General features: G+C 45.3%; 1 protein-coding gene and 1 non-coding gene across 3 annotated transcripts in view; both read left to right on the plus strand.

The window, feature by feature from the left end:
• The window catches only part of KIRREL3 (kirre like nephrin family adhesion molecule 3), a 1087808-nt gene that overhangs the window by 993265 nt on the left and 74702 nt on the right, over positions 1-19841 (plus strand). For both annotated transcript variants that reach the window (XM_060251091.1, XM_060251092.1), the window contains exon 10: positions 4385-4511. In XM_060251091.1, the coding sequence (XP_060107074.1) occupies positions 4385-4511 (127 nt within the window). The remainder of the gene's footprint in view (positions 1-4384; positions 4512-19841) is intronic.
• LOC132580802 (5S ribosomal RNA) lies at positions 2653-2771 on the plus strand. Its single transcript, XR_009556085.1, has one exon. It is a non-coding gene; the product is annotated as a 5S ribosomal RNA (ribosomal RNA).

Raw genomic sequence — 19841 nt, forward strand, 5'->3', positions numbered from 1 at the left:
TTGAGACTCTGAGATTCAGAGTGAAGGGTGGGGTATAAATCCAATATCGACTTCTAAATACATCTCATGCTAGTTTTTAAGGGATATTATCGCATCTAATTTCTAGCTTGTAACCTTGACCTGGATAGCCAAGGCTCACCCGATCTCATCAGATCTCTGAAGCTAAGTAGGGTCAGCCCTAGTTAGTATTTGGATGGGAGACCACCAAGTAATACCAGGGTCACTCCACAGAGGCAAATCATCTCTCTTCAACTCTTGCCTTGAAAAACCTGTGGGGTCAACATAAGCCAGCTGCAATTTGACAGCAAAAAAAAAAAAATCTAGCTAGGTATGTAGGCAAACTACCTGAAAATCCATCCATTGGAAGAAGGCAAATACTTGCTTCTCTGTTGTTCCAAAGCACAGGGCTAGATCTAATTGGCCTAAGTTACAGGAAGGTGGATTTTAGTTGAACATCAGGAGAAGTTTGGTTTCAGTAACAGGTATATCAACTTACATTGATCTATGTTAGGGCTTTTTGTCTCTGGAAATCTGGACAGTCATCTTTTGAAGATGTTCTAGCTTTGGATTTCCTGCACTGAACCCAGGGCACTTTACCTCTAAAACTCTATGAAAGACAGCAGAACTTAAGCTTTTCCTCTGTGTAGAAGAAGATGAAGAAGATGATATTGGATTTATATCCCGCCCTCCACTCCGAAGAGTCTCAGAGCGGTTCACAATCTCCTTTACCTTCCTCCCCCACAACAGACACCCTGTGAGGTGGGTGGGGCTGGAGAGGGCTCTCACAGCAGCTGCCCTTTCAAGGACAACCTCTGCCAGAGCTATGGCTGACCCAAGGCCATTCCAGCAGGTGCAAGTGGAGGAGCGGGGAATCAAACCCGGTTCGCCCAGATAAGAGTCCGCACACTTAACCACTACACCAAACTGTAAAATGAAGGAGGATCTATCTTGCACAATTCTACCCTTCACTGCAGCCTGCATAGATTTTTGTCAGTATGGATTCCACAGTTTGACAAAAGGAGGCCTTCCCTTGTGCTAATGGAAAAGCTGGTAGGACCCAACCAGATTTTTCCCCCCAACATCTTGCTTAGTTTGCAAGGACAGGGACACTGTCATCCTCTCTCCCCCATCAGATAAAGTTTGGCATAATCCTACAATAACCATTAGCCACGCTGCCATCATTGCCCGCGTTTGCCTATGTTATGTATGGCTATGTTCATGTGAATGCATAGGAGATGATGGTTGGGATTGTGATTTTTAAGCAAGGCCCTTTGGGGGTTCAGTGGGTCCCCTCAAACACAGTGGTTTCATCATGTGCTGTCTTTGCCGTATATCTAAGGACTGCAAGGGGCATTAAGTATTTTGCTAAGCAACCGTGCAAATTCCCAGAACGAGCAGAGGAATTGGCTGCAAGATCAGACGTGCAGCAGTGCCAATAACTAACGTCCCGGATTGTGTTTACATAGCAAATACATGCCGGAAAGGCAAAAGGAAGCAGGCCCGTAGGGATGCCATCCAAATGTCTGCAAGAGATGGATGACAGATGCCTCGACATTGCCCTGTGCAGAGAAAGGTGAAGGGACAAGCTCACGCGGTATGCAAATTCCAACAGTGGAAGTTAATGCCTGTCTACTTTTTCTGCAGATAGACCTTGACAGCTCCAGTTGTATAGACGGGAAATTAGCCATTGAGCTTCAACTGCTGCTGCAGGCAATTAGAAGGACTTGACTTTAAAAGGCCATATTTGTTTTAGACTCATCATATTTCCAAATACCACAGGAGCCTGAATTTTGCTGACTGGCTTGCATTGAAGTTCCCTTGCTTCAGCAGTTAGGAAGTTTTAATAATGCTATAGATTGCATTGGTGTGGGCAAGAGGGCATCATGTTGGGTATTGTGCATTTTGGCAGGGTCAAAGAGGCAGAGAGCCGAGCCAACTTCAGCCAAGGCCAAAATGACTTTACAGAACGAGCAGGATACTGAGTGCGCGTCATCTTCCACCCTTGAGTGTATGTCATCTGCGCCCAAGTGCACATCATCCGCCACCCTGAGCCCGTTAGCGGAGGGCAGGATATAGATTTGATAAAATAAATAAATAAGTAAATTGAATCTATGCAACCGAGGGCTGCTTTTCTAGTTGCATTGTCCATGGTGTCATTGATCTCATCCAGTCATCACACCTTTGTCTGAAGTGGCAGAGAGAATGGTGAAAAGCAGAATACGAAAAGATCTTTGGGCCATATTTATTGTTAGATCTACAGAACCAAGGTAAAGCTAGACATAATGGGTCTGGCAACTCCGACCACCAGTTTCTAAACTCAGAGGAGAAAGGTGCAAAGTTGGCAGGAAAGGAATGGTAGACAGAAGGGCATGACTTTCCCTTTTTTGCCATCAAGTTGCAGCCAACTCATGGTGACCTTCTTGGGTTTTCAAGGAAAGAGACTTCAGAGGTGGTTTGCCATTGCTTGTCACTATGTAGCAACCCTGGATGAGCCTGATGGTCCCCCATTCAAGTACTAAGCAAGGCTGATCCTGCTGAGCTTCTGAGAGCTAATGAGATCAGGCTAGCCTGGACCATCCAGGTCAGGGCAACCCTTCCTTTACCCTCATGCAACACCACCTCCTGGTTATCCATATCCATGTTGGCTACAAAGCCTACGGCCATACCACCCTGAACACGCCCGATCTCGTCTGATCTCGGAAGCTAAGCAGGGTCGGGCCTGGTTAGTACTTGGATGGGAGACCGCCTGGGAATACCGGGTGCTGTAGGCTTAGTGGCGGGACGGTGGCTCAGTGATAGAGCATCTGCTTGGGAAGCAGAAGGTCCCAGGTTCAATCCCCGGCATCTCCAACTAAAAAGGGTCCAGGCAAATAGGTGTGAAAAACCTCAGCTTGAGACCCTGGAGAGCTGCTGCCAGTCTGAGAAGACAATACTGACTTTGATGGACCAAAGGTCTGATTCAGTATAAGGCAGCTTCATATGTTCATATGTTCAAAGGGGGAGGGCACTGTGATATAGTGGCTCGACTTAGGGGTTTGAACTGGGGATTTACTGTTCACTCACCCATGAAGTTCTTTGAGTAGCCTTGCACCATCCTCCATTCCCATACCAGGATCTCCTTGGTAGAAGGGAGAGATAAAAACATGACTGAAAGATCAGTGACCATTTATTCATTGTGGGTTTTTTAGCACCGCTTTCCTATTACAGCAACTGGTCTTTAAAAATAAACACTACAAGCACAGATAAATATCAATCATAACCAATGAAATTCAAATGCAGGTCAAACAACTGGCAAACAAATAGCGACGATTTCACTTGGTGTGTAAGGATAATGGTGGATGTGTTGGTAACACTGTGAGGAGGAGGAGGAGATTGGGTGTATACCCCACCCTTCACTCAGAGTTTCAGAGCAGCTTACAATCTCCTTTCCCTTCCCCTCCTCACAATAGACACTCTGAGAGGTAGGTGGGGCTGAGAGAGCTCTCTTGAGAACTGCTCTTAAGCAGCTCTTTCAAGAACTGTGCCTGATCCAAAGTCACTCAGCAGGTGCATGCATTTAACCACTATACCAAACTGACTCACCACAAGACCATGCCAAAGTCCACAAGACCATGCCAAATGAATGCATGTGCTTAGCAAATGGAGGACACTTCTGAACGAACTATATGATGGTGTGCAGGTTCATAGAATCTATGGATTGAAATGTCCTCCTGAATTAAGATTAGTGCATTAGTCCTTTAATTCAGAGGTGGCCAACGGTAGCTCTCCAGATGTTTTTTGCCTACAACTCCCATCAGCCCCAGCCAGTATGGCCAATGGCTGGGGCTGATGGGAGTTGTAGGAAAAAAGCATCTGGGGAGCTACCGTTGGCCACCCCTGCTTTGATTAAATAATTAGTTCTTTGGTACATGCAGTCACAGAGGTGATATGGGGGAGGAATGAGGATTCTGTTCTAAAAAATAATTGAAAGCATTTGTGAAATGGAAGCTCCAGTGAACCCAGAACCCTGCTAGGCTGAACAGGAGAGGTACTAACGCAGATTCACACATTACTATAGAGTGGCAGTGGAGGGAGATGAGAGAAGAAGGGGGACAAAAACCCGTTCCAGGTAGGATCTAGTCTAGTTGAACAAGAATAAGAAAGCAGCCTTGCCAAAGACAAGCCACAGCCAGACAGTTAAACATAAAACTAGGATTTCTTGTTTTTCTCACTGGAACTAGTGGGGTCTATTTTCACAGTTAATTTCTGTAGAACAGAATCCACTGACTCCATACATTCATTGAGTCTTATTATTTTTACATCTGGGTACTGATAGATAAGCCTTGTAAATCTAGGAATCTGTAAAATCTGACTGTTGGAGCAAACTGCTTTTCCTCTTTTCCAGGTCCTGAGCAATGAGAATACGTTAACTCTCAAAAACGTCCGGCAAGAGGATGCTGGGAAATACGTGTGCCGAGCAGTTGTGCCCCGTGTGGGTGCCGGAGAGCGGGAAGTGTCCCTGACTGTCAATGGTATTTAACCTCAGATTTCTCTATTCAGATGCCACCTTATTATCCCTTTTTATAATGCTGAGATTTCTTTGTTAGCAAATCATCCAAGTACATGCATTGTTTCTTAGAACTACGGTTCCTGGACTACCAGAGCCAGGTGTCATGATGCCTAAAACAGGTGTGAGTGGTTTCAATTTAAGGTCTGGAGATGCTGTTTGTTTCACGTGTTGTGATGCAAAGTCAAGGGCACAGCCCCGGATTCCCATTCCTCCATCTAGTCTCCGCCATATGGTATGAAAGCAGAACAAAGCTCTTTCCAGGAGTGTCAGAATGGCATATGAATTTTCATGCAGCTTCCCCCCTGCACAAAGTCCTCAAGGCCCGCTCAAAATTCGCTTGTGTCGATGAACAGCAAAACGGGGGAAATACAACACAGGCATCAGCACAATTTAATTGTAAATGCTGATTATGCTGAAGAGAGAAGCCAAGGGCAACCCAGCAGGGCCATTGAAGAGCTACCACTCCCTAGCCTTTCCATCCAGTTTGTTGTCTCCTGCGTTTCCCCCTCCCTGTTGACTGCCTCAGTTTAATTACAATTCAAATAGCTTGCAGAAAACAAAGGAAGACATTTGATGAGAACAAAGAACCTGGCTTCCTCCACCTCCAGCACAATACCTCCCCCCCCAAAAAACCTCCAAATTTTGTAGTATGGGAATGGTGAAGTTTTGAAGTATATGAATTTTGAAGTATAGTGCAAACCCACACACAATGCAAACCCATTGTGTGTGGGTTTGCACTAGATGACCCTGGAGGTCCCTTCCAACTTGGTGATTCCATGGATAAATGACTGAAACACTGTGTTTAGAGTATGAAAGAAGGTGGGGACATAGGTCAACTTTAGACTTTTTCAGTATCTACTTTTGGGGGTGTCCAACTGTGCATACCAGGAGCACACTCTAACTGCCGTCTTCCTGATATGTATGGTCACCATTAATATTCCCTCTAAGCTTCAGAATCTCATGAGCAAAAATTATACTTTGTGAGTTACTGGCATTAAAGTTGTGATCTACTGCATAAATTAGTATGCTCTGGGGTCATCCTTTCTGAGCTAAGACAAAAATGTGTGAGCTGGAGGGCTAAAAATCTGTGAGCTAGCTCACGCTAACTCAGCTTAGAAGGAACACTGGTCACCATTTAATCTGAAATAAGCACCATGCATGGTTTCTGCTTCACAGCTACTAAAGCAGAAGATACAAGTGGTGCCCATGTCAGGCAAAATGTTCACTAGGCATATCAGAAGGATCACGGATAGCATGCACTCTCAGCAGATATGGCTAGATGTCCTTAAAGAAACACCCAACAAGGTCTTCCGCTATGACAGAAACTGACAAAGGAACCAGATCCTTTCAGGAGAATGCTGCTGTTAGGTTCAGGGGGCTTCCAGGAATGAGGTAGAATCATAGAGTTGGAAGGGACCTCTAGGGTCATCTAGTCCAACCCCTGCACAATGCAGGAAACTCACAAACACCTCTCCCTAAATTCACAGGAACTTCATTGCTGTCAGATGGCCATCTAGCCTCTGTTTAAAAACCTCCAATGAAGGAGAGCCCACCACCTCCCAAGGAGGAAGCCTGTTCCACTGAGGAATCGCTGTAACAATCAGGAAGTTCTTCCTAATGTTGAGCCGCAAACTCTTTTGATTTAATTTCAACCCATTGGATTTGGTCCTACCTTCCAGGGCCACAGAAAACAATTCCACACCATCCTCTATATGACAGCCCTTCAAGTACTTGAAGATGGTGATCATATCACCTCTCAGCCGCCTCCTCTCCAGGTTAAACATCCCCAGCTCCTTCAACCTTTCCTCAAAGGACTTGGTCTCCAGACCCCTCACCATCTTCGTTGCCCTCCTCTGGAGCCATTCTAGCTTGTCTATATCCTTCTTAAAATGTGGTGCCCAAAACTGAACACAATACTCCAGGTGAGGTCTCACCAGGGCAGAGTAAAGCGATACCATCACATCACGTGATCTGGACACTATACTTCTGTTGATACAGTCCAAAATTGCATTTGCCTTTTTAGCCACCTCATCACACTGTTGACTCATGTTCAGCGTATGATCCACTAAGACCCCTAGATCCTTTTCACACCTACTACTGCTAAGACAAGTCTCCCCCAGCCTATAACCATGCATTGGATTTTTCCTACCTAAATGCAGAATTTTACATTTATCCCCATTAAAATTCATTTTATTGATTTTAGCCAAGTTTTCCAGCCTGTCAAGGTCATCCTGTATCCTGTTTCTGTCTTCTTCTGTGTTTTCAACCTCTCCCAATTTAGTATTATCTGCAAATTTAATAAGCATTTCCTCTATTCCTTCATCCAAATCATTGATAAAGATGTTGAACAAAACAGGTCCCCGGACAGATCCTTGAGGCACTCCACTTGTCACTCCTCTCCAAGAGGATGAGGAACCATTCACAAGCACTCTTTGGGTGCGATCTGTCAACCGGTTACAGATCCATCTAATGGTAACAGGATCCAAACCACATTTTACCAATTTGTCAACAAGGATAGTATGTGGAACCTTATCAGAAGCCATACTGAAATCAAGATAAACGATGTCTATAGCATTCCTCTGATCCAGCAAGGTAGTCACTTTCTCAAAAAAAGAGATCAGGTTAGTCTGACATGACTTGTTCTTGAAAAAACCATGCTGGCTCTTAGTAATCACATCCATTCTTTCTAAATGTTCCAGGACCGACTGTTTGATGATTTGTTCTAGAACTTTTCCAGGTATAGATGTCAAGCTGATGGGTCGGTAGTTACCTGGATCATCTTTTTCCCCCTTCTTGAAGATGGGGACAACATTCGCCCGCCTCCAACCTTCCGGCACCTCTCCTGTTTTCCAAGAATTCTCAAAAATAATAGCCAGAGGCTCAGAAATTTGACTAATAGCCAGAGGCTCAGAAATTACATCCGCAAGCTCTTTTAGAACCCTTGGATGCAATTCATCTGGCCCTAAGGACTTAGTTTCATTTAAAGAAACTAGGTGCTTATGTACTACCCCTATGTTGATCCTAGGTTGGAACTTCATACCCTCCTTATCTGTTTTTGCGTGTTGAGCACCGTTCCCCTCAGAAGAGAAGACTGAGGAAAAGTAGGAATTGAGCAGTTCCGCCCTGTCTTCATTACCTGTTACAATTTCACTTTCTTGCCCTCGCAATGGGCCTACCATGTCCTTGCTCTTTTTCTTACTCTGAACATAAGAACAGTACCCTTCTTTGTTGTTTTTAGCATCTTTGGCCAGCCTAAGCTCATACTGAGCTTTAGCTTTCCTAACTTTTTCTCTACAAGCACTGATAATTTGTTTATATTCATCCTTGGTTATAAGGCCCTCTTTCCAATTCCTAAAGGAGGTTTTTTTTTATTTCTCAAGTCTTTAGAGAGCTGTTTATGGAGCCACTTCGGCTTCTTTAGGCTTTTTCCATTTTTTCTTCTCATAGGAATCGCCTGTGATTGTGCTTTCAGTATTTCGCTTTTAAGAAACTCCCACCCTTCCTGAACCCCCTTCCTCCTAAGTATTTCTGACTATAGGATTTTACTCAGCATAGTTCTAAGTTTATCAAAGTCACTAAGGTGTCACTAAGTTGACAGGCAAATAAGGACATAAGGAAATATAGATCAATCACAGTTTCCTCCAGCACAATCCATGTATTAATATAGCAAGCATCTGCTGTAAAATAAATCTGTAAATCTTCATTGCTGTTCATGTGCAAGGTGCTGTACAAAATTGAAATAATCCACACACTCATGGGGTACTTACTTTCAGCCTTCAGTAAAGATGGGGAGGGGGAGATAATGCAGGAAATCAGAAACTGGTAAAAGATATAGATAAGAGTGAGTCAGGAGATGTAAGAATATATACAAGGCAAGCTTAAGAAAATTTACTCAGAAGGAAGCCACACCAAGCTCAGTGGAGCTTACTCCCTAGTAAATATATTTAGGATTCTCAAGAACACTGTAACAACATCTCTTTGGTGAGGTCAAGAACTTTTAGCCCATTGGAGACTGATACAGCCTTTGATTTTCATTAGGGTTATAGTTCGGCTTGGATTTTCACAAATAGCTTTTTTTTTCCCTCTCAAGCACAACAGCGATGGTTGGATTCTTGCTTCTGTGCTGCTGAGGCTGCTCTCAGCCTCCAGAAACTAACAGTTTGCTTTGCAGTAGAATCATAGTTTCTTTTGTTAACCCTATTGTCTGGCGTTTGGGATAAGAACAGGAAGAGAAGGATTCCAGATAGAGGGCCGGCCTGACGAGATTACCTGCCACAAATTGGTTTGTGCTGTATTTCTCGTTCCAGGCAATCAGTCATTTATCCTTATTATTACATTGGAGAGGGCCTGGTGTGTGATAAGATCGCCTCTGCACATCCTGTCTGAGGGCAAGTACCTCTTATCAGGACTAGCCGAAGCCAGAATAGAAAAAAGTTTTTCTTATAAGATGCTGAGATAGATTTTTGTTTCCACCCAGGCAGGTCATTTCCTTTGTCCTCAGCGGCTTTCTTGTATAAGGGAAATGCTTGGTCCTAAAGGATGAGCCTCACAGCTTAAAACTAAGGACCCTCTGCCCTTAGCAGAAAAGAACACCCCTACAATAAACTGAACATTTAGGAATTGACTAAATATAACATGACCGTGGTTGAGAATGTCTCTAATCAGTTATGTCAGACAGTAAATGGTTAATGCTGCAACCTAATCTGAGAACATTGGAGAGGGCCTGGTTTGTGATAAGATCGGTTGAGTGACAAGGGATCCAAATGCAGTTCTTAAGTTGAGTAAGTTATACTGACGGAATAACTAAGAATGTATTGAAACAAAATCATACAAATATGTTCAATAGAAGACTAAATAGAAATAACAATTCCCCAAAACTTTCACAGTTCCATTAAAGGAGTCCCAATGAACAGAAGGTCGATTTGATTATTCCTGCTTTGAATCCTCTTCTAGCATAGGGTGCTCCAATCACATATCTCAACCAAAAGCAAAAGCTCAGAAAACATATCGAAGTGTTTCTGATGCATCAATAAATTGCAAAAAGCTTCAAAACCCACAAGATTCTTTTTCAGTGCGTCCGAAGACTGCACATAGAATTCCCAATGGACAAAGGGGACAAAAAGTCTCAAGTAAGATTTCAAAATGGCACTAAACTCCAAAAGGTTCAAGGCCTTTTGTTTTTAAGTTGTGAGCAGTGTTTCCTCTAAGCTGAGTTAGTATGACCTAGCTCAAGATTTTTAGCCTCTTGCTCAGACATTTCTGTCTTAGCACAAGAAAAATGGCCCCTGTGTGAGACAGGATGCTGGACTAGATGGCTCTTCTGACATCCTTATTTTGACTATGCAGACACAAATATACTCAAAGCTCTTTTAAAATTACAAATCATTATGAGTGTATGGGATGTTCAACCTGAAATAGAAAAAAACCCTAGCAAAATATTATTTATTTATATTTTATTAATATATTCAATTTATGAATCACCTATTCCCTTATGATGTATGGCTCTAGACGATGTACAACCAATAAAAGCAAGCTAAAAACAAAGACCAAAATAAGCAGCTACATTTCAGATATTTCTTTGCTACCCCTCTCTTAACTGCTCCATAAAACTTTCAGGCAGGTAAGGAGAGGCCAAAGCAAAGATAGAGGGGGAAAAGAAGGAGGGTGCTAGCTATGATAGAACAGTTGCTATCCTCAACCAAAGGCCAGGCAGAACATCTCTGTCTTATAGGCCCTACAGAATTGCATTAAGTCCCACAGGACCCTGGTGGAGTTTTGCAGAGTTCCACCAGGTTGGAGCCAGGCTGAAAAAGCCCTGGCTCTGGTTGAGGATACCTGCATGTCTTTAGGGCCAGGGACCACTAGTAGATTGTTCTCAGTAGAGCATAACAATCTTCTGGTGGCATATCTGGGTGAGGGGAGCACCCACATCACAGCAAGGTTCTGTTATCGCTTTAAAACCATGTCATCTATTTACCTATTAAGAAGACAGCCTATGAGTCTGGTCACAACATTGTAATAGCTCTCCCCTGGGAGGTTTTATATCCATTAGTGAATTTTACAAATGATATAAAAACATTGAGCTTGATTTCTTATGGGTAATAATCATAGCCAGGGCTTTTTTTGTAAAAAGAGCCCAGCAGGAACTCATTAGTATGCAAGACCACACCTCTGACATCACATCTTTTGCATACTAGGCCACACCTCTGACATCACCATCATTTGCATAACAGGCCACACCTCTGACATCACCTGAAGTGCAATGCTGACTCTTCCACAGAAGGGAACTCCGGTTAGGAACAATCCCACTGCTGCAGCTGAGCCCCGAAAGCCTCCCAGCTAGCCAGGTCCAAGGAGGATGCTGCGCAGCGTGGCTTGGCCCTCTGCCCCGGCCAGCCATCAAGGAGCCAGGAAAATGCCACAGAAGCGCGGCTCGGCCCTCCAACCCTGGCTGACTAGCGGGAAGCCCAGAAGAGGCCGCGCAGGCATGGTTGGGTCCCCCAACCCCGGCTGGCGAGCGGGGAGCCCGAAAGAGGCCACGCAGGAGCGGTTGGACCTCCCAACCCCGGACGGCGAGTGGGGAGCCCGGAAGAGGTCGCACAGGTGCAGTTGGGCTCCCGGATCCCTGAGGCTGAGCCGGAACGCTGCCTGTGCCAGCCAGAACGGCATTCCGGTGCATTCCGGCTGAAAAAAAGCCCTGATCATGGCAGATCTATTCATTTTCTTTTGTTATGTTGGAAGACTGGAAAGAGAGCTTCACCTGAGCTGGATAAGTGAGATATCAAACTAGACAGATGAACTCTTTTGCTACCAGTGTGGACAAAATGTGACACAGGAGTGGGACAGTTACTACTTCTTTAAAAGGTGATTAGGTTTTGCCTTGACCTGGATACCCCAGGCTAGTCTGATCTCATCAGATCATGGAAGCTATGCTGGGTCAGCCCTGGTTAGTACTTGGATGGGGGGCTGCCCAGGAAGCCCAGACTCATTGACCGATTTCGCAGTCACCCTACACCGCTCTGACGTTCCTCTTTTTAGCGCAACGTCCTTCCAGTTTCCCACTATCTGCCCTGGGGCTTCATTTTCCATTGCCATTTTTGCCCGGCAAACTGGGTTTTAGCAGTTTCTCTTTGCCTCACAAAAATGGCAATGCAAGCTGAAGCCCCAGGGCAGATAGTGGGAAATTGGAAGGACATTGCACTGAAAAGAAGAACGTCAGAGTGGCGTAGGGTGAGTGCAAAATCGGTCATCATGCCGAGGCAGGCAATGGCAAATCACTTCTGTTCATCTCTTGCCTTGGGAACCCTACAGTCAACTGCAATTTGGCAGCGCTTACCACCATGAAGCTTTGCAAAGTACCAGTATTAATGGAATAAGATGGAATTTGCTTGCCAACCAATACTCAGAATGATAGGTGATGGTGGGTCATCACCAAAAAGACGACACTGACAATCAGTGACCCAATTCAGGTATACTATTGAGTTAATATACGTGACCTGAAACGCACTAAAGAACCCACCCTCTGTTGAAATAATCACAGCTGGATGTTGACAGAATGAAAGCAACCGCATGACCAAAATGTCCTCCCCAAGGTATCAGCAGTGGCTACAGAAGAAAGGACATGATTCGCTCAGGTGCCCGCCTCTGGGAAGTTTCCAGCCTCCCTTTGATTCCAGAAAGGCCTTGAAGTCAGAAAACTGCCTTTCCTTTTGTCAGAGCCTCTGGGGCTGCACAAATAAATTGGCACCGAGGCTCTAAAAATAACTGCGAGACCAATAGTGCCACCATTTATATCCATAGCAACACTGTCTAAAGACTTTAGCTGCCTGTAGATTGTCTAATGCTCGGCACCAAATGCCAAGCAGGGAGATTGGCAGCCATTGCAGGCAAGCCACTGCCTGTTGGGGAATCAGACTGCAGTCCCCCAAACTGCAAAAAAAGTCTGCTACTTCACACTGTTATCTCCAGGCTTGTTCATTTTCTCAAGAATCCCTATTTAGGCATATCCTGTTATCATGGTGATAAGCTTCAGACACCGAACTCCTAGAACTATGTAATCATCTTCAAGCCACTTGTTTTTATGCTGTTCAAAATCTCTCTTAGCAAGGAGTTGGGGAAAGGGGGTGAATGCCTGCCTTTTTCATTACTAAGCCAGTTTTCACCAACTAATCTAACAGCTACCGCAGTTGGGGAGTGTGAGCTCCATCCATCATAGATAACAATGTTTGCATGATCCTATAATGAAAGGGAGGTGAACCTGTGTGATGTAGGGGTTGGGAGACTGTGTTTGAATCCCCACTCAGCCAGGAAACTTGCTGGGTGACCTATGGATCTCTCAGCTTCATCTTCCTGACCGAATTTTTCTTAAGATGAAATGGAAAGGGTAGAACCATGTCTGTCCCCTTAAACTCCTTGGGGGGATAAAGGCACACTAGACAGACAGGTAGATCCATCCAGAAGTTGCCAACTCCTTCTGAATTCATTTCAATTTGATTATTCCTCAGGATGTGTTTTTAAAAAAGGTCACGGGTTGAAATTAGTTCTGGGGCTGCTAGTCAAGGTTAACTGAAGGAGTATGCAAGACTTTGGTTACTACTGCTTTGTTTCCAGGGGCCATTTTGTAGAAAAATAGGTGGTGGATCTCATCCAGGGATTGTTATGCAGCTGCAGCTACTATTCAATGGACAAGCTGGGGAGAAGGAGGGGAAACTGTCAGAAAGGTTCAGGAGCTGCACTGCTGTGAGCTCCTGCTGAATTCAAGGCCTGTTTGTATCTATGCAGAGAAGACCTGGCTGCTGGAGTTTGATGATAATGGGTTAGTGCATATAAAAAATGGCAAAACTTTAGCTTGCAGCATCTCCACATAACTCAAAGGTTTCACAGTACAGCACTTGCTTTGCATGGATAAGGTCCGAAATTCTATCCTTAGCATCTTCAGTGAAAAGATTACAGTTAGCAAGATCAATAACAAGCTAGCATGACCCTGCCTGAAACTCTGGAGATCTGTTGCCAGTCAGAATAGGCAGTACTGACCTAGATGGACCAATGGTTCTATATAAATAAACTTCATATACAACTCATCTTGGCCATCAGTGTAACTTCCTCCAATTTACACAATTGTTAGAAGAATCAATAAGAATCAACCAGCCCAGCAGCTCACACTGTGCAATTCAGCCAGACTTTTCCCAGGGAGAGGCTGCCAGTGGTAGAGGAGATGGAAAGCTGAAGATGAGGTAGGGGACAGATAAAGATAGGTTGGCTGCTGGGTGGAAGGAGAGATAAGTAGAAAAAGAGGATAGGTTATGGGGGCTTTCAAGGAAGGAAAAGAGGATATAGAGGGGAAAGGGAAAATGAGATGTCCTCCAAGCATCCTTGTGGATCCCTTACTTATATATTTAATTCTGAACCAAGCCATCAAGTGTAGATAAACAGAGCTATAATATGGAGCAAGGGAAAAATTGGGGGAATTTTCTCTACAAACCTGAAGGATATCCCAAGTTTGCCAAAAAAAAAATCTTTTTAAAAAAGTACATTGGGGGATTAAAACTCCCCCAAGTTATAAATCCTATGCCTGTAGTTTTAAGAAATAAATGTCCACTGAACCTGGAGGTCATGGCAACTTCTGGTGACTGACCACTACTGAGAGCCTGGGAGCTATACAGAGGGGTGGCTGAATAAAGCCAGCCCTGTCCTCCCAACTTCTGGTATTCCCAAGAGGGTTCCCATCCAAGCACTTGCCAGAGTTGATCCTGCTTAGCTTCCAAGATCAGACCAGAGCAGGCCTGCCTGGGCTATCCTGGTCAGGGCAGACATTAAGCTTTCTGTTAAGTTTTCAGTGAAGATGAAGAGCAAGAGTGCCCAGAACTATCAGTGACTTGTTTGGCAAGAGCAATGAACAGGAACTGGAGCTTATGTTGAAATCTGGGCAGAGCAGCAGCTTCCGTTGCTGGTACTTTAACCTGGGATCTGTGAAACCATAGTTGAAAGGAAAGCAGCAGAGTCCAGTATGTGCTGCACAAAAGCCTTGATTTCCAACCCTAGACGGAGGGAATTAGAAGCCAGCACTTTCCCTTTTTTAGAAATTGTGCCCCCTCCACCCAAAGATGTGTCCCTCGTTGCCCTCTCTCCCGTCTCTTACTGCATCCTCGCACAAAGACCGATGCCTTTGTCACAAACTAAGCGTGACTCAAATGTTTGCTTCAGAAATCCCCCCTTGGGAATCTGCCCTCCTCCAGAGATGTCAGGCACACTGAACTAGGCCACAAGCCAGTTCTGTTTCCCACTCAGCTTAGCACAAGACAATTGTGGGGAAAGTTAGGTTGCAAAGGTGGGGGGGGGAACACAACACAACCCACCCCTTTGCTTCATTCCCTGTGCCAGCACGCAAATTGCCTTTGCCGTCATGAAGGCAACACGCCTGCCATGTGGGCTGGCTGCGCATTGTTTTCCTTCCTTGCTCACAGTAGTGCATAGAAATGCAAATCTATTTTAATGAAGGGGCTAATAAACAGCAATTATGTTCCCAGCTATTTTGCTGTTCCCCTGAAACAATTTCCTTCCCTGTCCTTCAGAGACAGTTTTCTGCCTGTTTTGCTCATAGGCTGGGAGAAGCTGCAGGACCCATGCGCAGTGCGCTTAGAAGGTTTTGGTCTAAATGCTCAAACACAGAAGTCAAGGTTGCTGAGCAAAAGTTAATTATGCTGATCCCTTTTGCGTGTGCATGTTAAGAAGCAAGTCAGGTTGCCAACCTCCAGGTAGGAAAAACATAACCACTGGGCGATAGTGACAAACAATTACTCCTAGTCTTAAAGAAATAACATGAACTATTTATAGACCAAATTCATGGTGGAATATACAAAATGTTTGAAGCAATATTGCATACAACATTCTGACACTGCCAAGTCAATATTGTCCCATAATTGTAAGGTACTGGTTCATAACAATACTCCTTCTTGACAGAAACAGTACTTCCTCTTGAAGGGAAACAGCATTTTCCTCTTCCAAATATAAGTTCACAATATGTGGAGTCCCAAGGACAGGCCGTCAACTTCAGTCCACAACCGATTTTGCATTAGGACTTGTTCCGGGTGGCGAGCCCTTTTTGCCCCCAACACTCTCCTTGGTTTTCACACAAGTTGCCCCGGAGCTATGAGTTGGTGCGCTGCTTTTCTGCGGCAAGCAGAAACCACTTGTCAGAGGATCTCGCTGCGGAAAAGCAGCGCGCCAACTTGCAGCTCCAGGGCAGCTTGTGTGAAAACCAAGAGAAGCTCTGGGAACAAAAGGGCTCTCTACCCAGAACAAGCCTCGTGAGAAATTGGTCACCTGTTTCAAGGCTTTCCTCAGTGAGAGATATTCCAAACTAATAAACTTTTCAAACATAAAAAAAAAAAAAATCCTTCAAAAAAATCCAAATGGGACACAAAGCCTCCAAAACACTCTCTCAAAAACAGCACACGCTCAGATTGGGCTCAAGGCCTTGTCACTATATCCCAGTGGTTGTGTTTTTCCATAGTCTTGAGTGACGCCTCGCTCGCAACCTCCGGGAAGGGCCTGTAGTTCTCCAGAATTACAACTTCTCTCTAGACTACTGAGGACAATTCCCCTGGAGAAAACAGCCACCTTGGACGGTGGGCTATATGGCATTACATCCCTGCAGAACTCCCGCCCCTCTCCGGGTTCTGCCTCCAAATCTCTAGGAATTTCCCATCCTAGAGTCTCCGGGTTCTGCCTCCAAATCTCTAGGAATTTCCCATCCTAGAGCTGCCGACCCCAGCAACAATTGAGAACAGGCTTCCTCCCCTTTTAGATGGCTGGTGGAGTCTAGCATGCTTTGGACTACTTCTATCCCCATAACCAAAGCCATAGAAAGATAGAACAGTTTATCTTAACCTTCTGCCCGGAATGTTGGGGTTTTTTAAAACAATTCTTTCTGTGTGCCTAGAGCTTTGCCAGGGAACAGTTTTAAAACATACAAACAGCAATGTCTTGCTTGAAATGGTGCAATATATGATATCTCCAGGGGCAAGAGGTCTCTCACTTTAGTCTACCATTGTACCATAGAGTTTTACCTCCTAAGTGGTTAGAACATCCAGGAAAACCATAGAGTTTTCTGAGAAACACCTAGAGCAGCCCACATGCATGCCGCCATTTTGATGATGTCACTTCTGCATGTCATCATTGTGCCAGCAACACAGGGGGAGGTTCCCCCCACCTGCCCAATGTGGGCCGGCAGATTGCAAACCTCCCGGGCGGGGGATTCCCCACCTGGACTGGGGGCTTGGCAGCCCTAATGACAAGCAGATAGTCTACTACTGAGCCATGGCCCCTCTCCAGCAGAAATAGGCTCAGGGTAAGCTCCCAGCTGCTGCTTGCTGCTTTTCTTCAGGGCAGCAGTTCACAAGGAACCATGCCAGTAAGCTAAAGGACCAGTCCATCTCCGATAAAGGCTAGACTGAATTCTACTTTCCTTGGGGACTGGATGGTTTCATAAACCACTATTAGGAAACTAAAGTTTGTGATTAATTTGGCCATTGAAGTGAGGTTTGTGGCAGATCAACTGGCATGAACTTTCCACGAACTTTCAAGCTGTTCATAGCCGTTTGTGGCAGTTCGTGAATGCATACATTTCCAAATAGACTGTCTATGCGCAATCTAAATGTTTACCAAGCTTCAAAGCAAGGGTGGGGTGCATGGAGAGGAGCATCCAGGGGAATCTCTAGCTTGAACAGGATCTGCTCTATACACTCCTGAACCTTTGCATTTCAAAATAATCACCTGTCATTTCCCCAAAGAGCACTTTCCTGAGGGGCAGCTTGTTTGGTGGGCCATAACTCAGACCCTGCAAACTCAATCCTTACCAATCTTGGAGGGCAGGTAGAGGAGAGTCAGCCAGAGTTCTCCTGCAAGTTTACTGACTCTAGTACACCAATGGGCTGTTCTACTGTGTCACAAACCTCATGAACTGAACCAGTTTGTTTGGTGGCTAAAAGTTCATGACAGTTCAGGACTCGTGAACTGTGCACACCATGAACCACAAACTGCATTTTCCCAGTTCATGCCCATCCCTATTTACAAAGGCATTCTAGCTTTGTTGAAGTTCTATGAAACCCTTTCTGAACAGTGCGCATTTCCACAGCACTTGGCCAAAAAGTACGCACTAGGCCAGAGACATTCTGCCAAGGCAAGTGTAGAAGAATTTTGCTAGTTTCTCTGAAAACTGTCTGGCCTACACAAAAATGCTGGGCTGCGGCCATCTCTGGTCACATCTCCAGCTCTGAGGACAGAAGCAGCCCCGAGGCTTCAGTAAGGTTAATTAGCCATAGACACTTCAGCCTTCCTGCCTGGCATTTATCAAAGGAAAGCAGTTGCTGTACAGAAGTCCTATGGCACAAAGCTCAAGAAGAGGCTCACGGTTCTTTTGGGGGAACCTGACAGTCGGCAAGTCTTCCCAGGCAGAATGGTATTGTGGGGAGTGGGGTCAGGAAGTCTCTTGCATTGTGCAAGAGTGCCCTCTTCTGGCCACTCCCAGATCTTCTTGCGACAAGAGAAGCAAGAAGCAACCTTCAAGGAAAGAGTGGGAGATTCTTTAAGCAACCTTCAAGGAAAGAGTGGGAGATTCTGATGGGCCCACAACAAGGGCTTTTCAGTGCCTGAGGCAGAAATCCCAAATTGCGGTCCCCAGGGGCAAAAAAGTGTCTTCCTGAATGCACTGTTGTTTGATGGCAGCCAAAGTACAGAGACAGGTACTTCAGTTCAGTCTCTGCCCCTAGGATCCCATCTGCTCTTTTGCAATAGTAGAAAAAGTTGCCAAGTCTCCTTACCTTTCCAGTGGGGGCCTTTGAGGGACATTCCGGGAGATGGGTGGGGATGCAAATGACATTTTAGACCCCTTCCAGGAAAACTGGATGTAGCCCAAAACAGGAAATGGCTGGCAGCCATTTAAGTGGTATCTAGGGGGGTGAAAACTGACCACTAAAAATGGCTGCCAGCCATTTCATAGCCAGTTTTGCTTCTCCCTCCTCCCCCCCCCCACACTTCTAATTGGGGAGGAGAAGAGAAAAACTGGTCCCTGAAAAGACTTGCAGCCAATTTAGGTTGTTAGCTTAAACTAGCTGCAAGCCTTCTCAGCAGTCAGGATCACTGAGGCCTTGCAGCCATTTGAGTGCTCCTTTTTGTTTCCTCTAGGGGAAACAAAAGGGACCACTGAAGTTGCTAGCAGCCATTTGAGTGGTCCTTTTTGCTTTTCCACTCAAATGGCTGCTGGGGCAGCACTTCATTTTGGGGTGGGATTTCCCCTGCCGGCCAGCGGGCTGGTGGCGGAGAAGCCCTCCCCAAATTGGGGGATCCCCTGCTCAGACTGGGGGATTGGGAGCCCTAAAATTGACCCTTAATTATTGAGAGAGAGGCAAAGTCCCGCTTTTGTGGTAATGGAGATATAGTTTGGTTTGTTCCACTGCCATGGTTCTCTACTTATAAGAAGTCTGAGGTAGTGCCAAAAGTGGCTCTGCTCTCCTGAGGCTCAGAGCAGGTTGGTATTGCTCACATCTTGTGCACACACCCTCCTCTCCAGGGAAATCCCCCTGTTTGTACAAGATAAGAGATCAATGTTCATTACATTCAAAGGTGCAATATCAATAGTGTACAGTAGTGCCCTTGGCACTTATGACAGGTGTGCTACAGTGGGACGGCACAGGTGCAATATAACCAAAGCCTCTGGGGAGCACCTTGAGATGGTTGACAGATTTTGGGAAGGGAATATGGCTCAGGGGCAGAGCATCTGCTCTGCAATCAGAAGGTCATAGCTTCAGTCCCCAGCACCTCAAGTACAGAGGATCAAGTGATGTGAAAGACCTCTGCTTAAGACCCTGGGGAGCCCTTTCCTATTAGAGTAGACAACACACTGACCTTGCTAGACCAACATCGATATTAGTATAAGGCAGCTTCATATGTTCAACTTCACAGTGTGCAACTTCACTGGACGGGCCCTCCCACCATATTGTGCTTCCCAGATTCCGCCCCCCCCCCCCCCCACACACACACAAACACTGGAGCCAGACCTGCTCAGCAGGCCAATTAGACTGCAGTGGAATGATTTGCAAATCAAACAAAACCAGGAAGCACATGTTTATTCTAGAATGTCTGCCTCTGTGTTCTTTTGCATTCTCTGCATCCAAGCGTTGCTCTAAACCTCAGTGCTTTCTCTCATTGCTGGTAGCCAAATTAATAAGCATGGACTCTGGCCCCTCCTCCTGAGCAACTACACACATTCCCTCATTTCGTTATTGAGCCACAA

Source organism: Heteronotia binoei, chromosome 12 (genome assembly GCF_032191835.1).
Source record: "Heteronotia binoei isolate CCM8104 ecotype False Entrance Well chromosome 12, APGP_CSIRO_Hbin_v1, whole genome shotgun sequence".
NCBI classification, from domain to species: domain Eukaryota; kingdom Metazoa; phylum Chordata; class Lepidosauria; order Squamata; family Gekkonidae; genus Heteronotia; species Heteronotia binoei.